Consider the following 20,557-nt stretch of genomic DNA (forward strand, 5'->3'; position numbering starts at 1 on the left):
TTGTTTTTAATTTAGTTATGGGCTAATAGCCTTACATATGCTTGAATCATGTAACACCATGTGAACAATTGCTTAAATATTCGAACTGTATGAAAGAAATTAGAAACCCGAATTTGGGATATGAAGCTGCCGGCTTCATAATCCAGAGTCGTCGGCTTTATCATAAAATTATGTTATTCGATTGTAATTTACACTCAGATAAAATAAAACAATATTCGGTGAAATTGTTCAACAGAGTCAACGAAGCCGTCAGCCTCGTTGAACAAGCCGCGAGCATTATCCTGTAATTGTAGAAACAGTTTAATTTGACAAAATCTCTGGATTTTCTGTTATGTCATATGTCTAATTAAAATGCCACTGTCTGATTAGTCTGATTTACATTAATCAATTACTATTAAGTTTTACTTAGAACATCACTAGGTTTAAAACTTAGTAAACTTAAGTATAATAAAATCAGATTATTCTAATAGTGAGGATTATAGCTAGTAAATATAATTAGGGTTTGGTTAATCATACTAGATCTATTATTAGGTCTTAAACAAGCAAGAAATTTAGACATCTATTCTAGGATTAACCTGATCAACCAGTCTTAGATTAGATATTCTTAGGTCAATAATAAATCTGAATTTTGTTTTAATTCAAATCCAATTGTAAGTAAGGTGTTAAAGGTTCAAACATGTGTTTTATCTATTTTTGTTTATCTCTTTAATTTATTTATTTGTAATTTATCTGTTTTTTTAATTTAAATGTCAATTTAAACAACCAAATCTTTAAATCAAAGTTTTATATTCTAAATCCACTAGTTCTCTTAGGATGAACCTTAACTTAATAAATACTAAATTACACATGATCGGGTTTTGTTTCTCTTTAGGGTGTTAAAAGTAAACTGTAAATTAAGATAATATAAATTTAGAAGTTAGATTAAAAAGACACGCAATACTGCACACACTTTTAACACATCAACTCTTTGGCGCCGCTGACGGGGATCACAGTGGAATCAAAAGAATATAAACTAAAACACCAAATACGAGTGGTGACCGTCCTCCATTAGGGAAAGGTTGCTGGGCTTCCGATTTAATGGGCTCTGATTGTCTTTTATTTAAATTACCTAGATAAAGGATAGTAGTTGGTTTAAGCTAATGGTCCTAATTGCGGAAAAGTAAATAAAGTGGAAGGATACCGGAGTATGCAGATCGGGGAAATGTTGACCAAGATATTAGATTTGGGTTAGGAAAAGGTAATTATGCTTATGTTAAGGCTATGTTTGGAATGATGTAGATCTGGTTGGATGAGCCAATTACACAGACCTACTTATCTCTAGACTCTCGGAGTTCTCTTTGAGCAGTGAAAAGTATGTCACTTGGTTGTATAATTGAAAGGTAACTATACCTTGGAGGTTATCCTCAGTAAAGTACTAGGTTTATTAGTGAGTTGAGCTCTAATCTCAACCCTCATTATCAGTTTAGTTAACTGAATAACAACGTGCCATGTTAATTGAACACTGATCACAAACGGAAGGAGTCTGTCGGTTTAAGTTGGCAAAACCTTGAATGAAAACTAACAACCATTTCATCATACTAATGAGATCATATCAATCTAAATATTATACAGCATTACAATTGATATAATGAAAGTAAAGCAGATAGAAATCTAATAGATACCTAGATAGTTGATATGACTTAGTCCTAGGGCAACAATCAAACAAGAACATGCAATAGGCTTGGGTCATACAGTAAAGGCACTAACTAGATTTTAACAAATCCTAATGGGTCTATTTGGAATAGTCAATAGGCATACTAGGTCATTCATGTCTCAATTCCTAAGTTTCGTGTCCTAAAAGCGCATTAAATGCCTTTCGGGAACTCAGACCATACCGAGTTCATAGAATCTTCAGATACAGTATAATCAGGGGTCTTAATCCTATGAAGTAGCTAAGTTCATATAGGTGGAGAAGTCCTGATCATAAACTAGGTTGGTCAATCCTTAAGATGCTAGCATACAAATCTATCAGACTCACAATTCAGTATTACGACAATAACCGTACTAAATTAACATAATTACGCTAACCCAAACTTCTATCACGGTAACATATATATTAATTAAGCTATCATGGTAATATCGGAACACATTATTAAACATAAAAGGTAAGAACACATGTTTAATACAATACACAAGCCTTTCAGATAAAAACATGAAAAGACTGAAGAAATCTGCCCGAGATCGCAGTGACTCGCCGGGATATCCTCCGTAAAATAAAAGCTAAGCTAGCTACTACTAAAAACTAACTAAAAAGCTTGAAAATATAAAGTGAATTACAAATTGAGTGTGTGTTGAAATGGATGGAGAGAGCCCTTTAAATAGACTTGGAATTTGCCAGCAAACGGCTGGCAGGCCGTTTGGCAGGCCGTTTGCTGGGGCCGTTTGGTCAGATCATCCGTTTATGATGCCCATTTTCTTGACCCGTGTGGCAGGCCATTTTCCATACTAGCAATCCGTTTGGCAGCCCATTTGGCAAGCCGTTTGGCTTGCTGATTTGCTGGATCATAACTTGATTTCTTGTCTTTCACCGTTTTCGCTCTAGAATCTTCGTTTTAGCTCCGTTTTACTTGATTCTTTTTGCATTGTCTTCGTAATTACTTAATCTACAAAATAAACTAACAAAGCGATAATTTTTCCAATAAAGCTTAAAACTTTATTGATTTATGGCCTAATATCGGGGGTAAAAACGTGACTTTTTGACCGATATCAAATACCCCACACTTAGCTTTGCTTGTCCTCAAGCAAAAAAAGCAATATAAGGTTCTTTCTAATAGATTCTCCTTTGCCCACCCGTGGATCCTTTTATTATGCCCTCATCAGAAGTCGTCACATCTTTCGAAAGTATTAGAAAAAGTTTCAAACTTCGATGATTTTAGTCGCTAGATTTCAATCGCGTTCATAGTGAAAAAGGCGTACTTTTCAACTCTCAAATGTAGAGTATACATGACCTGGCTCCTCACTAGCGGATCACTAATATCACTCAAGTGTTTAAGGTGCCCTAATCTAGTTGTATTTTCACTCAGAAGCCAGTCGTGTAGCGGTTCTCATCATAGGCTTGGTAAAGCATCGATATCTCCACCAGTTAAGTAATGACGACACTGATCTTCTTCCTAGGCATTCTTTTGAGAGGAAGACGGGTTGTAGGGTTGTTTGATAAATTTATGGAATGGTGAAAGGTATCCAGATCTTCTTGATTTAGAGAGAGAATTGATAGATTTCAATTCTTTATAGTATCCATTTTGGATAGAGGATGGCTTGGATTCCGTAAAAAGTTTCTTCGGAAGATGCAGTTTTAGCTAAGACTTTGTCTTTCTTTGGCTCTTCGGGCAATTCTTCTTTTGGGGTAACTTCTCGGGTTTTTCTTGCCTTATTTTAGAGACTTTGCTCTCTTTTTTTTTCTGGCATACCCTTTCTTCATAACTTTTGTTATTTGTTCCTGGTGCCCAGAGAGGAAGTGATAATTCACTGAAAATAGGTCTTTGACCTATCAAAAACAGTCAGGGGTTCGAAGTCTTTTAACAAGTGCTTTTGAAGCGAATTTGATCGATCTATCTCCTCATTAATCTCTGGATCTTTTGATAAGCGGAAAGGGAATGAATGGGTAGTGTATTTTAGGAGTGAATTTGGGGTGAATATTTCTGATTCATCAACTCTTTAAGTGAGTTGGTCGGTTTAAATTGCGTGGAGTGGAAAAGGAAACGGATGGCTTTTTGTCTTCTCTATTCAGAATGATTTCGGAAGGAGTATCGCACCTGCACCACGTATGGCGCTTACTAACCATTGACCTTGAAACGTATGTTAAAACTAAGTTCTAACTTGAACCATACACCGGCACTCTCATCGATTGAATTGACAAAGTACTGTAGATTTGATGGGTCGTACAGATACTTTGGGTCCAGGAGTCCTTACTTTTTGGGAGTAGGGGTCGTGCTTGATCATGCGTAGCCTTTTTTTAATTATTGGAAAGAAATCTTTTGACACAAAACATAAGTTTCAGCTTAATCATTCCGTTCTAGTGAATGTTCCGAAAACTGATTTATAGCAATTTTATAGAATCTTTTGGGCAAAACAAGGTGGGAATTTTTCAAAATTACCCAATATTCATTGCTAATTACTTTTTAGACAAAAGAATTTTTCAAAACTTGTCATTTTACGATTACTTTCCTTTAAACCTTTACCATATACCCCACACTTAGAAGAACATTGTCCCTAATGTTCTCTGAAAAAGAATATTTTTAATACTTTATGAATTAAGGACAGTGTCTTCTAAATTTTCTAAGTTGGTTGCGGGGGTGACCCTACACTTAGAGATTTTAGTGTATAATAATTGAAATAGGTTTGAGGAAGGATTACTTCCCTATGGTCAGATTACTTTCCTAGTGCTGGGCCTTCCTACGGTCGGTCTCTTAATTTTTGGATAAAACTAGTCTCTTTTGATAAAATTTCTGCATGAAGAACAAAAAGAGAAATGTAGCATTTCCACTATATATATAACTTTCAATATAATGTTTTTAAAAAGATAAAACTAATAAATAAAGTAAAGTAGTCTACGGAATACTATCATGGCCAATGTTTGTGGCTGAGTCTGCGAAGTATCCATTAAGTCCGAACAGATCATCGTCATCCTCAAGTCTCAACAAATACTCAAGCGGCTGTCCTGAATCTAACTCAGGCCCTAACGGTGTATCTAGAAAAAGATCCTATGGCAACTCCATGTGTGATAGGCTCGGGAAAGGCTCCTCATCAGGGATGTTCCCGGTAATCTCAAAAACCTGGGCCGTGGGTTGCTCAACTGATATGGGGACTGTGACTAAGTGACAACCCTAAGGTAGCTCATGAACAGGGACTATCTTAGTGACTGGAATAGGTGAAATAGCTAAGACAGGCGACGTGATGGGGGCAAGGGTAATATGTGCTGGGATGGCGGCTGAAGCTACTGAATGAACTGAGACCGGTGTGGAATGCCTGGGAGTAGCTTGTCGTGTCAGCTGAACACGGCGTGCTATTCTGAATGACGATGGGCACAAAGTACTAGGTGGCATCCCTTCGCACTGAAACTATGCTCTGAGAGCTCGATAAATCCTCTGCTGGTCTCTGAGTAATGCCCATGCAACATCTGGGTCATTCAAGGTAGCTCCATAATGTATCATAGTCTGCGGCTCATGTGTCTCTAGTGGCTCTGCATGCTTAGCAGGTCTCGAAGCTAAATTCCTAGAGCGTCGCACAGGAGGAGCTGGCGGTGCCGTACTAATGTCCTCCTCAACACTCTCCAGGATCAATCGCCTTGGGCCTAACTGCCCTGTTGATGGCCTGTTCTGATCAGCGCTGCTTTCCGATAGGTAAAATCTAGGAGTCTTCCTCTTGCAAACTGGAATGTAAACGGAAGCTCCTGAACTTAGCATTTTGCCTAAATACATTCAACAAACTTGTAAGTACTAAGAACAAGTATGGCGCTTAGTGTTAGTGCACAGAGATAATATTTTTGTAGACTGAAAATAATTGAAATAAAAATTAAGAAAATAAAAAGGATAAGCAAGGGGTGCCTCCCAAGATCGCTTTGTTTATCAAGTCATTACAGCTTAAATTTTCTGTCAGATCCTCAGAATGGATCAAAGAAGAAGAGGTGCTCCTCCTTGTCGTGGTCTTCTAGATAAGCTTTTAGGTGGTGGCCGTTGACTTTGAAGTTTCTAGTAGGTCCTTCTAATTCCACGGCTCCATGTGGAAAAGCATGTATAACTTTGTATGGCCCACTCCTTCTTGATCTGAATTTTCCAGCGAACTTCTTCAATCGAGAATTAAAGAGTAGAACTTTATCTCCATGAGCGAACTTTGTAGGTATCAGTTTTGCATCGTGTGTCAGCTTCGTCCGTTCCTTGTAGATATATGACGTCTCATACGCTTGGTCTCTTAATTCAGCGAGTTCATTCATCTGCATCTTCCGATGCCTATCGGTTACTGAAGGATCGAAGTTACAGGTTTTCAGTGCCCAGAGAGCGTTATACTCTAGTTCCAGCGGAAGGTGACAGGCTTTTCCATAGATCATGCGGTAGGGTGTAGTTCCTAGAGGATTCTTGTAAGCAGTCCGAAATGCCCACAGAGCATCGTCTAGTTTCTCGGCCCATTTATTTCCATGATGGCCGACGGTGCTTTCTAGAATTCTCTTGAGTGCTCTGTTGGTGACCTCTGCTTGTCCGTTAGTCTGCGGACGATAGGCAGTGGACATTTTGTGGGTAACTCCATATTGTTGCATCACCTTCATAAATTGGGAATTACAGAAGTGTGTGCCTATATCACTTATTATAGCGCGAGGAGCTCCAAATCGGCAGAAGAGTCTCTTCAGGAAGTTGGTGACGACCTTGGCATCATTAGTTGGAAATGCTTGGGCTTCGACCCATCTGGAGACGTAGTCTACTGCTACGAGGACATATTCTTTCCCATTAGATTTCGGGAATGGCCCCATAAAGTCTAATCCCCATATATCGAAGATCTCGCAAGCTTGGATATTAGTCCGAGGCATCTCTTTCTTCATAGAGATAATACCCTGCCTTTGGCATCCGTCGCAAAGCTTTACAAGCTCTTGCGCATCTCGAAATATAGACGGCCAATAAAATCATGATTCGTAGAATTTTCTTGCTGTTAAGTTTGCTCCATGATGACCTCCAGTTGGTCCGTGGTGACATTGGTGAAGAATCCCTGCTGCTTGTTTCTCATCTACGCACCTCCTGATTATCTGATCAGGGCAAATTCTAAACAGGTACAGATCTTCCCAATAGTAGTACTTAGCATCCCTGAAGAACTTCCTTTTTCGGGATGTGCTCATTCCTTTTTGTACTACTCCAGTAACTAGGTAGTTGGCTATGTCAGCGTACCAGGGAATATCAGTGAATTGTGATCCTATGTTAGCTTGTCCCAAGCTCATAAGCTGTTCTTCCGAAAATTTATCTCTGATATCTTGTTCAACAAGTTGTTCCATCACCGGGTTCTTCAAATGACTAAGATGATCTGCTGCGACGTTCTCTGCTCCTTTCTTATCTTTGATTTCAATATCGAATTCCTGAAGGAGTAAGATCCATCGTAGGAGTCTCGGTTTAGCGTCTTGCTTAGTGAATAGATATTTAAGGGCTGAATGATCTGTATAGACCGTAGTTTTGGATAGGATGAGATAGGAATGGAATTTATCGAAGGCGAATACTACTGCTAGCAGCTTCTTTTCCGTGGTGGTGTAATTCTCTTGAGCTCTGGGTTAAGGTTTTGCTGGCGTAATAGATTGGATGAAAGTGTTTATCTTTCCGTTGTCAGAGTACAGCTCCAACTGCGAAGTCACTCGCATCACTCATGATTTTGAATGGTAAACTCCAATCAGGAGCTATCATAATGGGTGCATGTGTGAGCTGTTCCTTCAGATAGTTGAATGCTTTAATACATTCTTCATTAAAGATAAACGGAACTTCCTTTCTGAGGAGATGAGTGATAGGTCGTGTGACCTTTGAGAAATCTTTAATGAAACGTCGGTAGAAACTGGCGTGTCCAAGAAAACTCCATACCACTTTTATTTTGGTAGGTTCTGGAAGTTTAGTTATGGTTTCAATCTTGGCCTTATCGACTTCTATTCCTGACTTTGAAATCTTATGTCCTAAAACTATTCCTTCTTTAACCATGAAGTGACATTTCTCCCAATTCAGAACTAAATTCGAATCTTCACACCGGGTGAGCATCTTGTCAAGGTTGGAAAGGTACGAATCAAAGGTACTACCAAAAACTGAGAAGTCATCCATGAATACTTCCATACAACGTTCAATCATGTCGTGGAATATTACTACCATGCATCGCTGAAATGTAGCTGGCGCATTGCACAACCCAAAGGGCATGCGTCGATAGGAAAACGTTCCATAAGGACAGTTGAAGGTTATCTTTTCTTGTTCCTTTGGATCGAGGGGGATCTGAAAGTAGCCAGAAAAACCGTCAAGGAAATAGTAGTACTCATTTCCTGATAGACGTTCCAACATTTGATCAATGAATGCTAATGGAAAATGATCTTTTCAGGTTGCATCATTTAGTTTACAATAATCTATGCAAACCCTCCAACCGGTGACCTCTCGTATTGGAATAAGCTCATTATTCTCATTTTGAATTACGGTCGTCCCTCCCTTCTTGGATACCACTTGAACAGGACTGACCCACGGTGAATCGAAAATGGGATAGATCAGACCAGCATCTAGAAGTTTGATTACTTATTTCTTGATGACTTCTTGAATCATGGGGTTGACCCTTCTTTGCCTCTAAACTGACAGTTTGAAATCGTGTTCCATGAAGATCTTGTGGGTGCAATAGTTGGGACTGATTCCTTTTATGTCAGAGATCTTCCAAGTAATTGCCTTCTTATGTGATTTCAGAACCTGAATCAATTTCGCCTTTTCTTGTGGCGTGAGGTCTTTTGAGATGATTATGGGGAGTTGCGATTCTCCTTCTAAGAATGCATACTCCAGATTGTTGGGTAACTTCTTCAATTCCAATTCTGGAGGTTCCTCGATAGATGGATTCATTCTAGCTATTTCCTTTAAGTCTAACGAGTCATATCTCTCCTGGAATTCTGATTCTTCTTTAATAGCGGTCACTGATGCTGTATGTTCTTTGTTCTTGGAAATTGTCCTTCTTAATGCTTCCTCTTCAGAAACGTCTTCCTTAGCTTTGAAGGTTGGTTCAGGAATTTCAACCCAGTCCTCTTTTGACTGGGTTTTTGAAATACCGAAAGGAAATCTGTCTCTTCATTCAGTCTTCTCCTTAACAGAGGTAGGGAAATGCCTTGTCCTAGCGGTTCTATTTGGGTAGTCTTGCTAATAAAATTACTTTCAGAGAGGGGAGATTTATGTTGACTAAGGTTTATGGCTGAATGGATGACGAGATTTTCTTTAGGAGGTGTAAAGAACAGATCCTTAGAAATTTGATCTTTACTACATATAGCCATGGTTTCTTCCAGGTATTCGTTAATGAGTTCTTGAAAAGAATCAGTGAGATTTAGATCTTCTTCGCGGGGATGGTTAATGAGACGGTCAACATTGAATGTGACATCTTCACTTCTAACTCTTAATTTCAATGATTTCTCGTGTACATCAATTACGGCCTTGGAAGTATTTAGGAATGGTCTGCCAAGTATGAGTGGGACCTTCGTGTCTTCCTCAATATCCATAATGACGAAATCAACGGGGAATGCGAACTTATCCACTCTGACTAGCACATCTTTAGCTATTCCTTGAGGAATCTTGACTGATCTATCTGCGAGTTGGATAGTCATTCTGGTAGTCCTGAAGTCATTTAATCCTAGTTTTTTGAATAATGAATAGGGCATTAGGTTTACACTGGCTCCTATGTCTGCTAAATCATTGCTAATTTGGACATCTTACAGGTAGCAAGGTACTGTAAATCTTCCTGTCTCTCCTAACTTAGAGGAAATACCATGTTGTAACACTAATGAACATTCTTCACTTAAGGGCAAGCTAACTATCTCTCTTAATCTCTCTTTGTTTGAAAGCAGTTCTTTGAAAAATTTAGCGCAGTTCGGCATTTCTACTAAAGCATCTACTAGTCGTACATTCAAATGTAGATTCTTGATAATATCCCAATACTTAGCAAATTTCGCTTCCTGTTTTTCCTTCCTAAGCCAACATGGGAAAGGTATGCGGGCGCGCGGAATAATTTTTAGGCCCTTAAGAGAGATAGGTTCCGGTGGATTGACAACTGGGTCAATTGATACAGGTTCCTTATCGGAAAAATCTTGTATGGGTATATTAACAGTTGTTTCCTTCCCACCTCTAGTGACTATTAGGGCATCAAATTTACTACACTCTATATCAACTTTAGTGGTTAAACGTTTGAGCGTAAGCTGAAAATTAGTTATTAATTCTTCAAAAGTCTTTATCAAAGTGTCGAACTTATTTTAACATTCTATGACTTGAAGGTTTATCATGTATTGCTTTTTCATAAATTCAACTAAAATTTTCTTAGAGTGGAGAGTAGGTTGGTGTAATGGGAAGAGTATATTATGGTCTGAGCTATTTTTCTGTTTATGTGCCCATCTAGGGTAAGGATACCTTAGTGGGTTCTAGTAGCATCGGAATTTTTAGGAATTGGTAAACTTTGAAGAGTGAGGGTGAGATCTTGTAACCTGGTTTCCAACAGTTTTACCGTATGAGCGAAGACGTCATCCTTCTCAGCAGCTTCATTCCTCCAATCTTCCTGTTGTACAGTTATTGTGTCTAAGAGATTCCATGATTCGTCTGCTGTTCTTGACAAGAAGTTGCCTTGCGACACCATGTCTAGGAGAGACTTATCATCCTTGGTCAAACCATTGTAAAGTGTACAGATTATGTCTGCCCAACTTAACGAATGATTCAGACATCTTTTAAGCATCACCTTTACTCTATTCCATGCTAGACACAATGGCTCCTTTTCTTTTTGAGAAAAGTTTGTGATGTCATTTCTTAAACACGTTTGTAGAGAGGGTGGATAAAATTTGTTTAAAAACTTGGTGGCTAGTTCCTCTCATGAATGTATTGAATTCGGGTTAAGTTCATCAAATCATACTAAAACGTGTGTAGACAGAGAATATTGAAAAAGATGAAGTTTCAAAATGTTTTCCTTGTTTTCTTCCTTCTTAAAAGAGTCGTCCAGACTGATAAATTTGTTTAAGTGAAAGTTTGGATTGTCAGTCGGTAATCTTTGAAATTTACAGATCATACTGACCAGTTTGATCATGTGTGAACGGATTTCAGGAATTCCTTCAGTTCCTAAGGTGATTGGTACTCATCTTTCCTCTAAGCATGACTTATGCATAGAAGCAAGGGTGTTTTGTTGTTCCATTTTTAGATTTTCTGTTTAAAAAGACTTGAAAAGTAACTTTTAGAAATTATTAATTGACTAAAATGATTGATAATTTAATAAAACAATTACTCTTAAAATTCGGTCGCCAACCTTATCGGATATCTAAACTGATAGTACTTCTTACAGATTACTTCATATCTAGGTGGCCAGGCAGACTACGAAGAGGCAGGATCCTTTTAGTTCCAATATAATTGGAGACTGTTCGGAAAATCTAACAACCAAGTCCGTGTATAATTGTCTTTCTTAGACACCACCAAACAATACTTTTGTCTGTTCAAAATCTTTCTCAATCAAAAATATTCGATCCCCTGCAGCGGTGCCAGAAAACTTGATATGACTACTAAGATACGGCTGAACGGACGGTTTTATTCGTGATGTGTTGTTAGGCCGAGGACGTCAGATTTAGTTGATCAAGGTAGCATACAGTGGTTTTTTTTATTTATATTGTGCGGGGCCTAAATTTACTTTTAACTTTCTAAGGTGTAGTAGGTGCAAGTTAACCTAGGGTCGTGTTTTTGATTGGATTAACGAATTGAAGATCAAGTGGATAGTTGTCTTTTATTTAAATTACCTAGATAAAGGATAGTAGTTGGTTTAAGCTAATGGTCCTAATTGCGAAAAAGTAAATAAAGTGGAAGGATATCCGGAGTATGTTCATCAGGGAAATGTTGACCAAGATATTAGATTTGGGTTAGGGAAAGGTAATTATGCTTATGTTAAGGCTATGTTTTGAATGATGTAGATCTGGTTGGATGAGCCAATTATACAGACCTACTTATCTCTAGACTCTCGGAGTTCTCTTTAAGCAGTGAAAAGTATGTCACTTGGTTGTATAATTGAAAGGTAACTATACCTTGGAGGTTATCCTCAATAAAGTACTAAGTTTATTAGTGAGTTGAGCTCTAATCCTAACCCTCGTTATCAGTTTAGTTAACTGAATAACAACGTGCCGTGTTGATTAAACACTGATCACAAACGGAAGGATTCCGTCAACCATTTCATCATACCAATGAGATCATATCAATCCAAACATTATACAGCATTACAGTTGATATACTGAAAGTAAAGCAGGTAGAAATTTAATAGATACCTAGACAGTTGATATTACTTAGTCCAAGGGCAACAATCAAACAAGAACATGCAATAGGCTTGGGTCATACAGTAAAGGCACTAACTAGATCTTAACAGCTCCTAAGAGGTCTCTTTAGAACAGTCAATAGGCATACTAGGTCATTCATGTCTCAATTCCTAAGTTCCGTGTCCTAAAAGCTCATTAAATGCCTCTCGGGAACTCCGGCCATACCAAGTTCATAGAATCTTCAGATACAGTATAACCACAGGTCTTAATCCTATGAAGTAGCTAAGTTCATATAGGTGGACAAGTACTGATCACAATCTAGGTTGGTCAATCCTTAAGATGCTAGCATACAAATCTATCAGACTCACAAGTTCAGTATTACGACAGTAACCGTACTAAATTAACATAATTACGCTAACCCAAACTTCTATCATGGCAACATACAGATTAATTAAGCTATCATGGTAATATCGGAACGCATTATTAAATATAAAAGGTAAGAACACATGTTTAATACAAAAGACAAGCGTTTCGGATAAAAACCTGAAAAGGCTGAAGAAATCAGCCCGAGATCGCAGGAACTCGCTGGGATATCATCTGGAAAAAATAAAAGCTAAGCTAGCTACTACTAAAAACTAACTAAAAAGCTTGAAAATATAAAGTGAATTACAAATTGTGTGTGTGTTGAAATGGATGGAGAGAGTCCTTTAAATAGACTTGGAATTTGCCAGCAAACGGCTGGCAGGCCGTTTGGCAGGCCGTTTGCTTGGACCGTTTGGTCAGATCAGCCATTTACGATGCCCGTTTGCTTGACCCGTGTGGCAGGCTGTTTGCCATACTAGCAAGCCGTTTGGCAGGCCGTTTAGCTTGCTGATTTGCTGGATCGTAACTTGATTTCTTGTCTTTCACCGTTTTCGCTCTAGAATCTTCGTTTTAGCTCCGTTTTACTTGATTCTTTTTTCATTGCCTTCGTAATTACTTAATCTACAAAATCAACTGACAAAACAATAATTTTGCTGACAAATCTTAAAACTTTATTAATTTAGGGCCTAATATCGGGGGTAAAAATATGACTTTTTGGCCGATATCAGGCTCTGCCGGAACCTAGACGTTGACGACCATTTGTTGGTGAAAAACTTAAAACACTTGAAACACTTAAAAATACACGATGAATAATTTAAAACTTTCTATGGAAGATCACTTAAAAGCCTCAAGACAAATATATGGAACTGCTATAATTCCACCACCTATTAAGACTAATTTCACCATTGAAAAACAAATATTATATTTAATTAAAGAAGAATGTTACTTTAACGAAACTATTTAAGAAGATGCTTATCAACATCTTCGGAACTTCGCTAGTATTTGCACGCTATTTAAATACAATAAGATAGAAGATGAACACATTTATCTTATCCTTTTTCCTTGGACACTCAAGGGAGAAGCTAAAGACTGGTTTAATTAACTTGTTGAAAGAAAAATCTCGACATGGGATCAAATGGTTGAAAAATTCTTAAAAAGATTCTTTCCACCTTCTAAAATGATAAGACTACAAAATGAGATAACTCAATTTAAACAAGAACCTCAAGAAACTTTATATGATACTTGGACTAGATATGAGAAATTAATCAAGTCATGCCCTCAACACGGACTTAATGATGTCCAAAGATTAATGCAATTCTATAAAAATATTACAATTTCTACTAGAAAAGAGATCGACACCGCCGCTGGTGGTGCTGCTCTTTCTAAACTCCTAAACATTAATTTCCGATTTAGCCATACACTCACATGACTGGTATCAAGCGAATAATAATCAACAAAAAATTAAGGCTGAATTTAAGAATGAGATAACTACTTTACAACAAAAAATAGAAATTTTAGAAATGGAGCTAAAGGAATTAAAAGAAAAATCCATTTTAGGAAACATCTCTCGAGTCTCACAGGAAGGAACTATAAGTAAAGGATTAGCGGATATGATGAGAGGATATATTTATAATAACACTAAATTAAATAATGTTATTCTATATAAAATCTCCGAGTTATATTATAATCATCAAAACCTGATACTTAACTTGGAAAAAGATTTAGGAACCTTATCTAAACAATTAGCTACTAGGGAAACTGGAATGTTACCATCTAATACACTTGAAAATCCTAGGGGAAGTCTAGAAATTCAAGCTATAACTACTAGGAGTGGTAAAATGACACAAGATCCGGTTATGCCTAGTCAAGAGGAAAATCATGAACTACTTAATGAAACTAGTACTGAAAAGAGTAATGATAATACTCTTATTAAAAAAGCTACTCCGCCTAAAGATGATAAACCTTTAGAACCTGTTCCATATCCCCAACAACTTAGGAAGGAGAAACAACAAAAACGTTTAGAGGACTTCGCTAATATGTTTAACAAGATAAACGTTAATATACCTTTAATAGACTTACTAAAAGAAAATTCACATTATGGAAAATGTTTAAAAACTTTATTATCTAATAAAGGTAAAGACGCTGAAAAATCTTCTAGGTTTATTATAAAGGAATGTAAAGCTATTTTTCAAAAATATGATATACACGAAAAACTAGGAGACCCGGGAAGTATTACTGTCCCATGCTCGTTTAATAATTCTAGAATATATCAAGCGTTAGCAGATTCGGGTGCTAGTATAAATTTAATGCCATATTCACTATATAAAAGACTAGGTCTAGGAGAACTAACTCCCACTAGAATGTCTATTTGTATGGCCGATAGTTCTTTTAATTACCCAATGGGAATAGCCGAAAATATACCCGTAAAAATTGATAGATTCACTTTTCCCGCTGATTTTGTTGTCTTAGTAATGAAAGAAAATGATAAAATACCAATAATATTAGGTAGACCATTTGTAAGAACCACTGCTTTTGAATTTTAAATGCAAACCAATACATATAGTTTGGGAATATGTGCTGATAGAATCACTTTGAATAATCATCTTGAACTAGATCTTACTTGCCCGACGATAAAATATGTAGAAACATGTATTGAAGAAGAATTTGATGAATTTTTAATAATGGATATAGATGAATTTGTGTGTGAAATAAAAGAGGAAAATCTTGATGATGAATTTGAAGAGTTAATGAAAGACGAAATGAATGAATTCATAATAGAAGAAGAACATGAATCTGTAACTGATGAATTAAGAATAAAACACTCTCTCGAAGCACTACTTAAATTAGAATTGAAAGAATTACCTTCTCATTTAGAATACATAGTTTTAAAAGATAATTCTGAACTTTCCGTAATCATTTCTTCCGAATTATCTAAAAATCAAAAAGAACAACTCTTAGAAGTCTTAAAAAGACATAAAAAGGCTTTCGCTTGGAAAACCTACTATATTTCGGGAATAGACCCCACCTTCTGTACCCATAGAATTCTATTAGAAGAAAACAGAAAACCCGTAATTCAAAGACAAAGACGCTTAAACCCTAACATGGCTGAAGTAGTAAAAAAGGAAGTTTTAAAACTGCGAGACGCAGGAATGATTTATCCTATATCCGATAGCCAATGGGTTAGCCCAGTTCAGTGTGTCCCTAAAAAGGGAGGAACCACTGTTGTCTAAACGATAATAATGAATTAATTCCAACTCGAACCGTTACCGGTTGGCGAGTTGCATAGATTATCGTAAATTAAACGAAGCTACCAGAAAAGATCATTTTCCACTTCTATTTATTGATCAAATGATTGAACGATTAGCCAGAAAAGAATATTATTGTTTCTTGGATGGTTTCTCTGGATACTTTCAAATTCCAATCGACCCTCAGGATCAAAAGAAAACCACTTTGACTTGTCCTTTTAGTACTTTCGCTTATCGCAGAATGCCATTTGGGTTATGTAATGCCCCTGGCACCTTCTAAAGGTGTATGACAGTTATCTTTCACGACGTGGTGGAAGATTTTATGGAAGTCTATATGAATGATTTTTCCGTCTTTGGGACATCTTTTGACTCATGTCTTTCTAATCTTGATAAAATGCTTGCTCGTTGTGAAAAAATGAATCTTGTTCTTAATTGGGAAAAATGCCACTTTATGGTAAGAGAAGGCATTTTCCTTGCCCATAAAATTTCTAATAAAGGAATTGAGGTTGATAAAGAAAAAATCAATGTTATTTCCAACCTTCTCGAACCCACTAGTGTTAAATCAATTAGAAGTTTCCTAGGACATGCTGGATTTTATAGACGTTTCATTCAAGATTTTTCCAAAATTGCTCGACCGTTAACTAAACTCTTGTAAAAGGACGCACCTTTTGAATTTAATGAATATTGAAAAAAAGCTTTTTCTATTTTAAAAGAAAAACTCACTAATGCACCCATTATTATATCACCCGATTGGTCTAAACCCTTCGAATTCTTGTGTGACGCTAGTGATTATGCAATAGGATTGTCCTAGGGTAACGAAAAGAAAAACATTTTCACCCAATCTACTATGCTAGTAAAACGCTAGAGGTTCTCAATTAAATTATACAACCACTGAAAAAGAATTACTAGCTATAGTCTTCGCTCTCGATAAATTTCGACCATATTTAATCATGGACAAAGTAACAGTTTACACTTATCACTCTGCTCTTAAATATACTTAACAAACCCGACTCTAAAGCTCAACTCTTATGATGGGTTCTACTATTGCAAGAATTTGATATGAAAATTATTGATAAAAAAGGAGCTGAAAATCTCGCAGCAGATCATCTTTCACGTTTAGAAAATCATAATCTAGACAACTTAGATGAAATTCAAGACACATTTCCAGATGAGTGCCTTATGATGATCTCAGATGAGTCATACCCATGGTTTGCTGAGTTTGCAAACTATTTAGCCGCTAAAAAACTAAGAAAAGATTTAACTTATCAACAAAGAAAAAAATTCTTTGCCGATTTAAAACATTATTTTTGAGAAAATCCTTACTTATTTAAAGTAGGTCCAACCAAATTATTCGTCGTTGCATTAATGGTAAAGAAACAAATGAAATCCTATTACAATGCCATAGTAGTGCGCCAGGTGGACATTTTGGTCCTAATTACACTGCTCGCAAAGTTTTAGATGCGGGATTTTATTGGCCTACCATATTCCAAGATGCACATAAGTTACTTCAATCTTGTGATGCATGTCAAAGGGGAGGAAACCTCTCTAAACATGATGAAATGCCCCTTCAAAATATTCAAGTATGTGAAATATTTGATGTGTGGGGTATTGATTTCATGGGACCATTTCCCTCTTCCAAAAGAAATCAAAACATTCTTGTAGCTGTTGAATAAATGGACTGAAGCAAAAGCTCTTCCTACCAATGATTCACGAGTAGTGGTTGACTTTCTAAAGAAATTATTCTGTCGATTTGGTTTTCCTAAAGATTTAATTAGTGACCGTGGAACCCATTTCACTAACCGACTACTCGAGAAAGTTCTAAAAAGATATGGAGTTAACCATCATTTTTCTACAGCTTACCACCCTCAGACAAGTGGTCAAGTTGAAAATACCAATTGAGGATTAAAAAGGATTCTCGAATGCACAGTTGAAAACAACAAGAAACTCTGGTCTCGGAAGTTAGATGATGCATTATGGGCTTTCCGAACTGCTTATAAAACACCTATAGGGACTACTCCATTTAAGTTAGTTTATGGAAAAGCTTGTCATCTGCCAGTTGAAATTGAACACCGAGCATATTGTGCTTTAAAACAATGTAACTTAGATCCTAAAGAAGCGGGAAAACACATACTTCTCCAATTAAACCAATTTGACGAACTTAGACTTCCTGCTTATAAAATTTCAATGACTTATAAAGAAAGAACGAAAAGATGGTACGATGCTAGAATTAAAAATATATTAAAAGTTTTCAACCAGGGGATAAAGTTCTAATTTTTCAATCAAAATACATATTCTCTCCTGGAAAATTAAGATCTAGATGGATGGGCCCTTTTATAGTTAAACAATATTTTCCCACCGGATACGTTGAATTATATAATAAGAAAGGAGAAACCTTTAAGGTAAATGGCCATCGTTTAAAAATTTATTTTGAGAAATATACTTTACCAAGAGGGGAAGTAATTTCCTCACTATCATTAAAGTTTAAAATACATAACTGAAAATACTATAGAGTTTGTAAATTAGCTGTATATTTTGAAATTTTAAAATTTTAGAAATTTTATAGGAAGCTGCCGGCTTTGGGATCACGAAGCCGCTGGCCTGGTAAAAGCAGAAAAAGTTGCGCACTGTCATTTCATAAATTCTTTTTTGACCACAAAGCCGCCGGCTTGGCTAACGAAGCCGCCGACTTACACTATAGACGGAATTTAAACCCTAAACCGCCTCACTTTTTCATTTTTACACATACAAACATCCAAAACGCTCTCAAGACCCAAAATTTGCTATTTTCTTCATATACTTTCTAAACAACCATGGCTGAAAGAGTAAGTTTCAATTTTTAATTCTGCATTGTCAAAATCCTTTTATTTTCTGCAAAACTGCCATATTTCCTCTGCCATGCCATAAAGCCGCCGACATCGTAATGAAGCTGCCTGCATCCTTCTTTTTCCCTTTGTTAGAATTGATGATGTTTGTTAGTTTGCTGGTGTATGAATTGCTATGAATTATTTAGATATCGCTGTTATAATGATTACTGCTAAGATTATAATGATAAAACCCTTAAAACCTGAATATACTGAATATACATATAAAGCCGCCGGCATCGTTTTAATTAAACTCGAATCAGAAAAATTGCTGAATGAACAGGTTTGGAGAAAAAGTTAATAAATCTTCTGCAGGTTATGAAGCCGCCGGTCTGGGTTATTAAAGCCGCCGGCTTCGTTATGAAATTTCGAATTTTTTTATTTCTAATGTTTATTTGAATTGTGTTAAACAGAGAGTTAGAAACAGGCTGAGGTAGTCGAGATCAAAATCGATTGGGCCTCTTTGCACAAATGGTTGAGGTTTCCCCAGGATGACCCTAGGTTTCAGACCATAGCCCGTAGACTTAAGAGGATGCTTCGTCAGGAGATGTTAACTCCATACGAGATTGATTGGTCCGCTCTAAACTCTGTCGGTTTAACTTTTACCTATAAGGATATAATGCAGACTAACTATTTGGTACCTCTAGCTGATAAAGGGGGTATGAGTGTGGTGTTGGAAGACTGGTTTAACTTGTTTACTATATGTATGTCGATCTATCCAAGTTTAGTTTATGAGTTATTGGCTACAGCTTTTTGTTCTCCTCACGTTCAGAGTGTGACGGATACTTCATTCTTTAGATTTCGACTGGGTGGATGTGAGCAGTCAATGAGTATGCTTAATATTGCTCAGGCTTTAGGGATTTATGGGGATTCTGTTCGGGCGATTTGGTTTGAAGGTTTTCTTGCTAGTACTGTTAGACAGGGCCAGTCGGGTCCTAATCAGGGTTTTGATTATGATGCTGCTTGGAGTCACTTTGGTATTCCTACTATGAAATTTCTTAATAATGATGTGAGGAGGAAACACATTGTTTTTCTTTATATGCGCTGCTTCCATGTTTTGATTTCTCACACTATCTCCTTGCGGAAGGAGAATACTGAGAAGTTGACTCAGCCTGATTGTTGGTATTTATCTCAGTTGTTTAATCATCAGCCAGTTAACATTCCGTATTATGTACTCGATTATTTGAGTAATTCAGCAACGGGTAGGATACATGGCAGTGCTGTTTGTGGTGGTGATAATGCTAAAAACGAACATATATTTCATAGCATTATTTCTCAAGAAAGACAAGCTTTTAGTTGCAATTGTTCTATTTACAAGTGATATTCGTTTAAATAATAAAAGGTGAAGACAAAAGACAGATTCGACGAATTGAAGACGCAAACGACCAAAAAGCTCAAAAGTACAAAAGACAATCAAAAAGGTTCCAATTATTGATAAGAAACGTCTCGAAATTACAAGAGTACAAGATTCAAAACGCAAAGTACAAGATATTAAATTGTACGCAAGGACGTTCGAAAATCCGGAACCGGGACCAGAGTCAACTCTTAACGCTCGACGCAACGGACTAAAAATTACAAGTTAACTATGTATATAAATATAATATATAATTAATTATATTAATTATATATATATTATATTTATAAATAAAAACCGTCGGCAGAGAAAGACTCCAAAGTTGTGAGCTGTAATTTCAAACTCCGCGACTCGCGGAGTTTGAAGGCCAAAATGGCCGCTAGTCGCGGAGCCCCCAGTTTTGAAACTCCCTATAAAGCAAACCGAAATCTGATCATTTTCATCATCTTTTTTTTCTTCTCATTCATACGATATATTTATATTTATAATTTATATTTTAATTTTAATTTTAATTATAATTCTAATAATATGGGTATGTTAGCAAATGTTGTAAGGGTGTAAGTCGAAATTCTGTCCGTGTAACGCTACGCTATTTTTAATCATTGTAAGTTATGTTCAACCTTTTTACATTAATGTCTCGTAGCTAAGTTATTATTATGCTTATTTAAAACGAAGTAATCATGATGTTGGGCTAATTACTAAAATTGGGTAATTGGGCTTTGTACCATAATTGGGGTTT

The 20,557-nt window shown here is 36.6% G+C and overlaps 1 protein-coding gene and 1 non-coding gene across 2 annotated transcripts; one reads left to right on the forward strand and one right to left on the reverse strand.

Moving 5' to 3' along the window:
* Positions 1 to 13,541: 13,541 nt before the first annotated feature.
* LOC139895180 (small nucleolar RNA R71) lies at positions 13,542 to 13,648 on the reverse strand. The gene has a single exon (XR_011775643.1). It is a non-coding gene; the product is annotated as a small nucleolar RNA R71 (small nucleolar RNA).
* Positions 13,649 to 13,878: 230 nt separating this feature from the next.
* LOC139890254 (uncharacterized) lies at positions 13,879 to 14,901 on the forward strand. The gene has a single exon (XM_071873147.1). The coding sequence runs from the start codon at positions 13,879 to 13,881 to the stop codon at positions 14,899 to 14,901; it is 1,023 nt and encodes a 340-aa protein (XP_071729248.1).
* Positions 14,902 to 20,557: the final 5,656 nt, after the last annotated feature.

The sequence above is a fragment of the Rutidosis leptorrhynchoides genome, chromosome 2 (assembly GCF_046630445.1).
Source record: "Rutidosis leptorrhynchoides isolate AG116_Rl617_1_P2 chromosome 2, CSIRO_AGI_Rlap_v1, whole genome shotgun sequence".
Lineage (NCBI taxonomy): Eukaryota > Viridiplantae > Streptophyta > Magnoliopsida > Asterales > Asteraceae > Rutidosis > Rutidosis leptorrhynchoides.

Coding starts and splice junctions, on each gene's coding strand:
- LOC139890254 (XM_071873147.1), top strand. CDS start 13,879: ATGGAGCTAAAGGAATTAAAAGAAAAATCCATTTTAGGAAACATCTCT.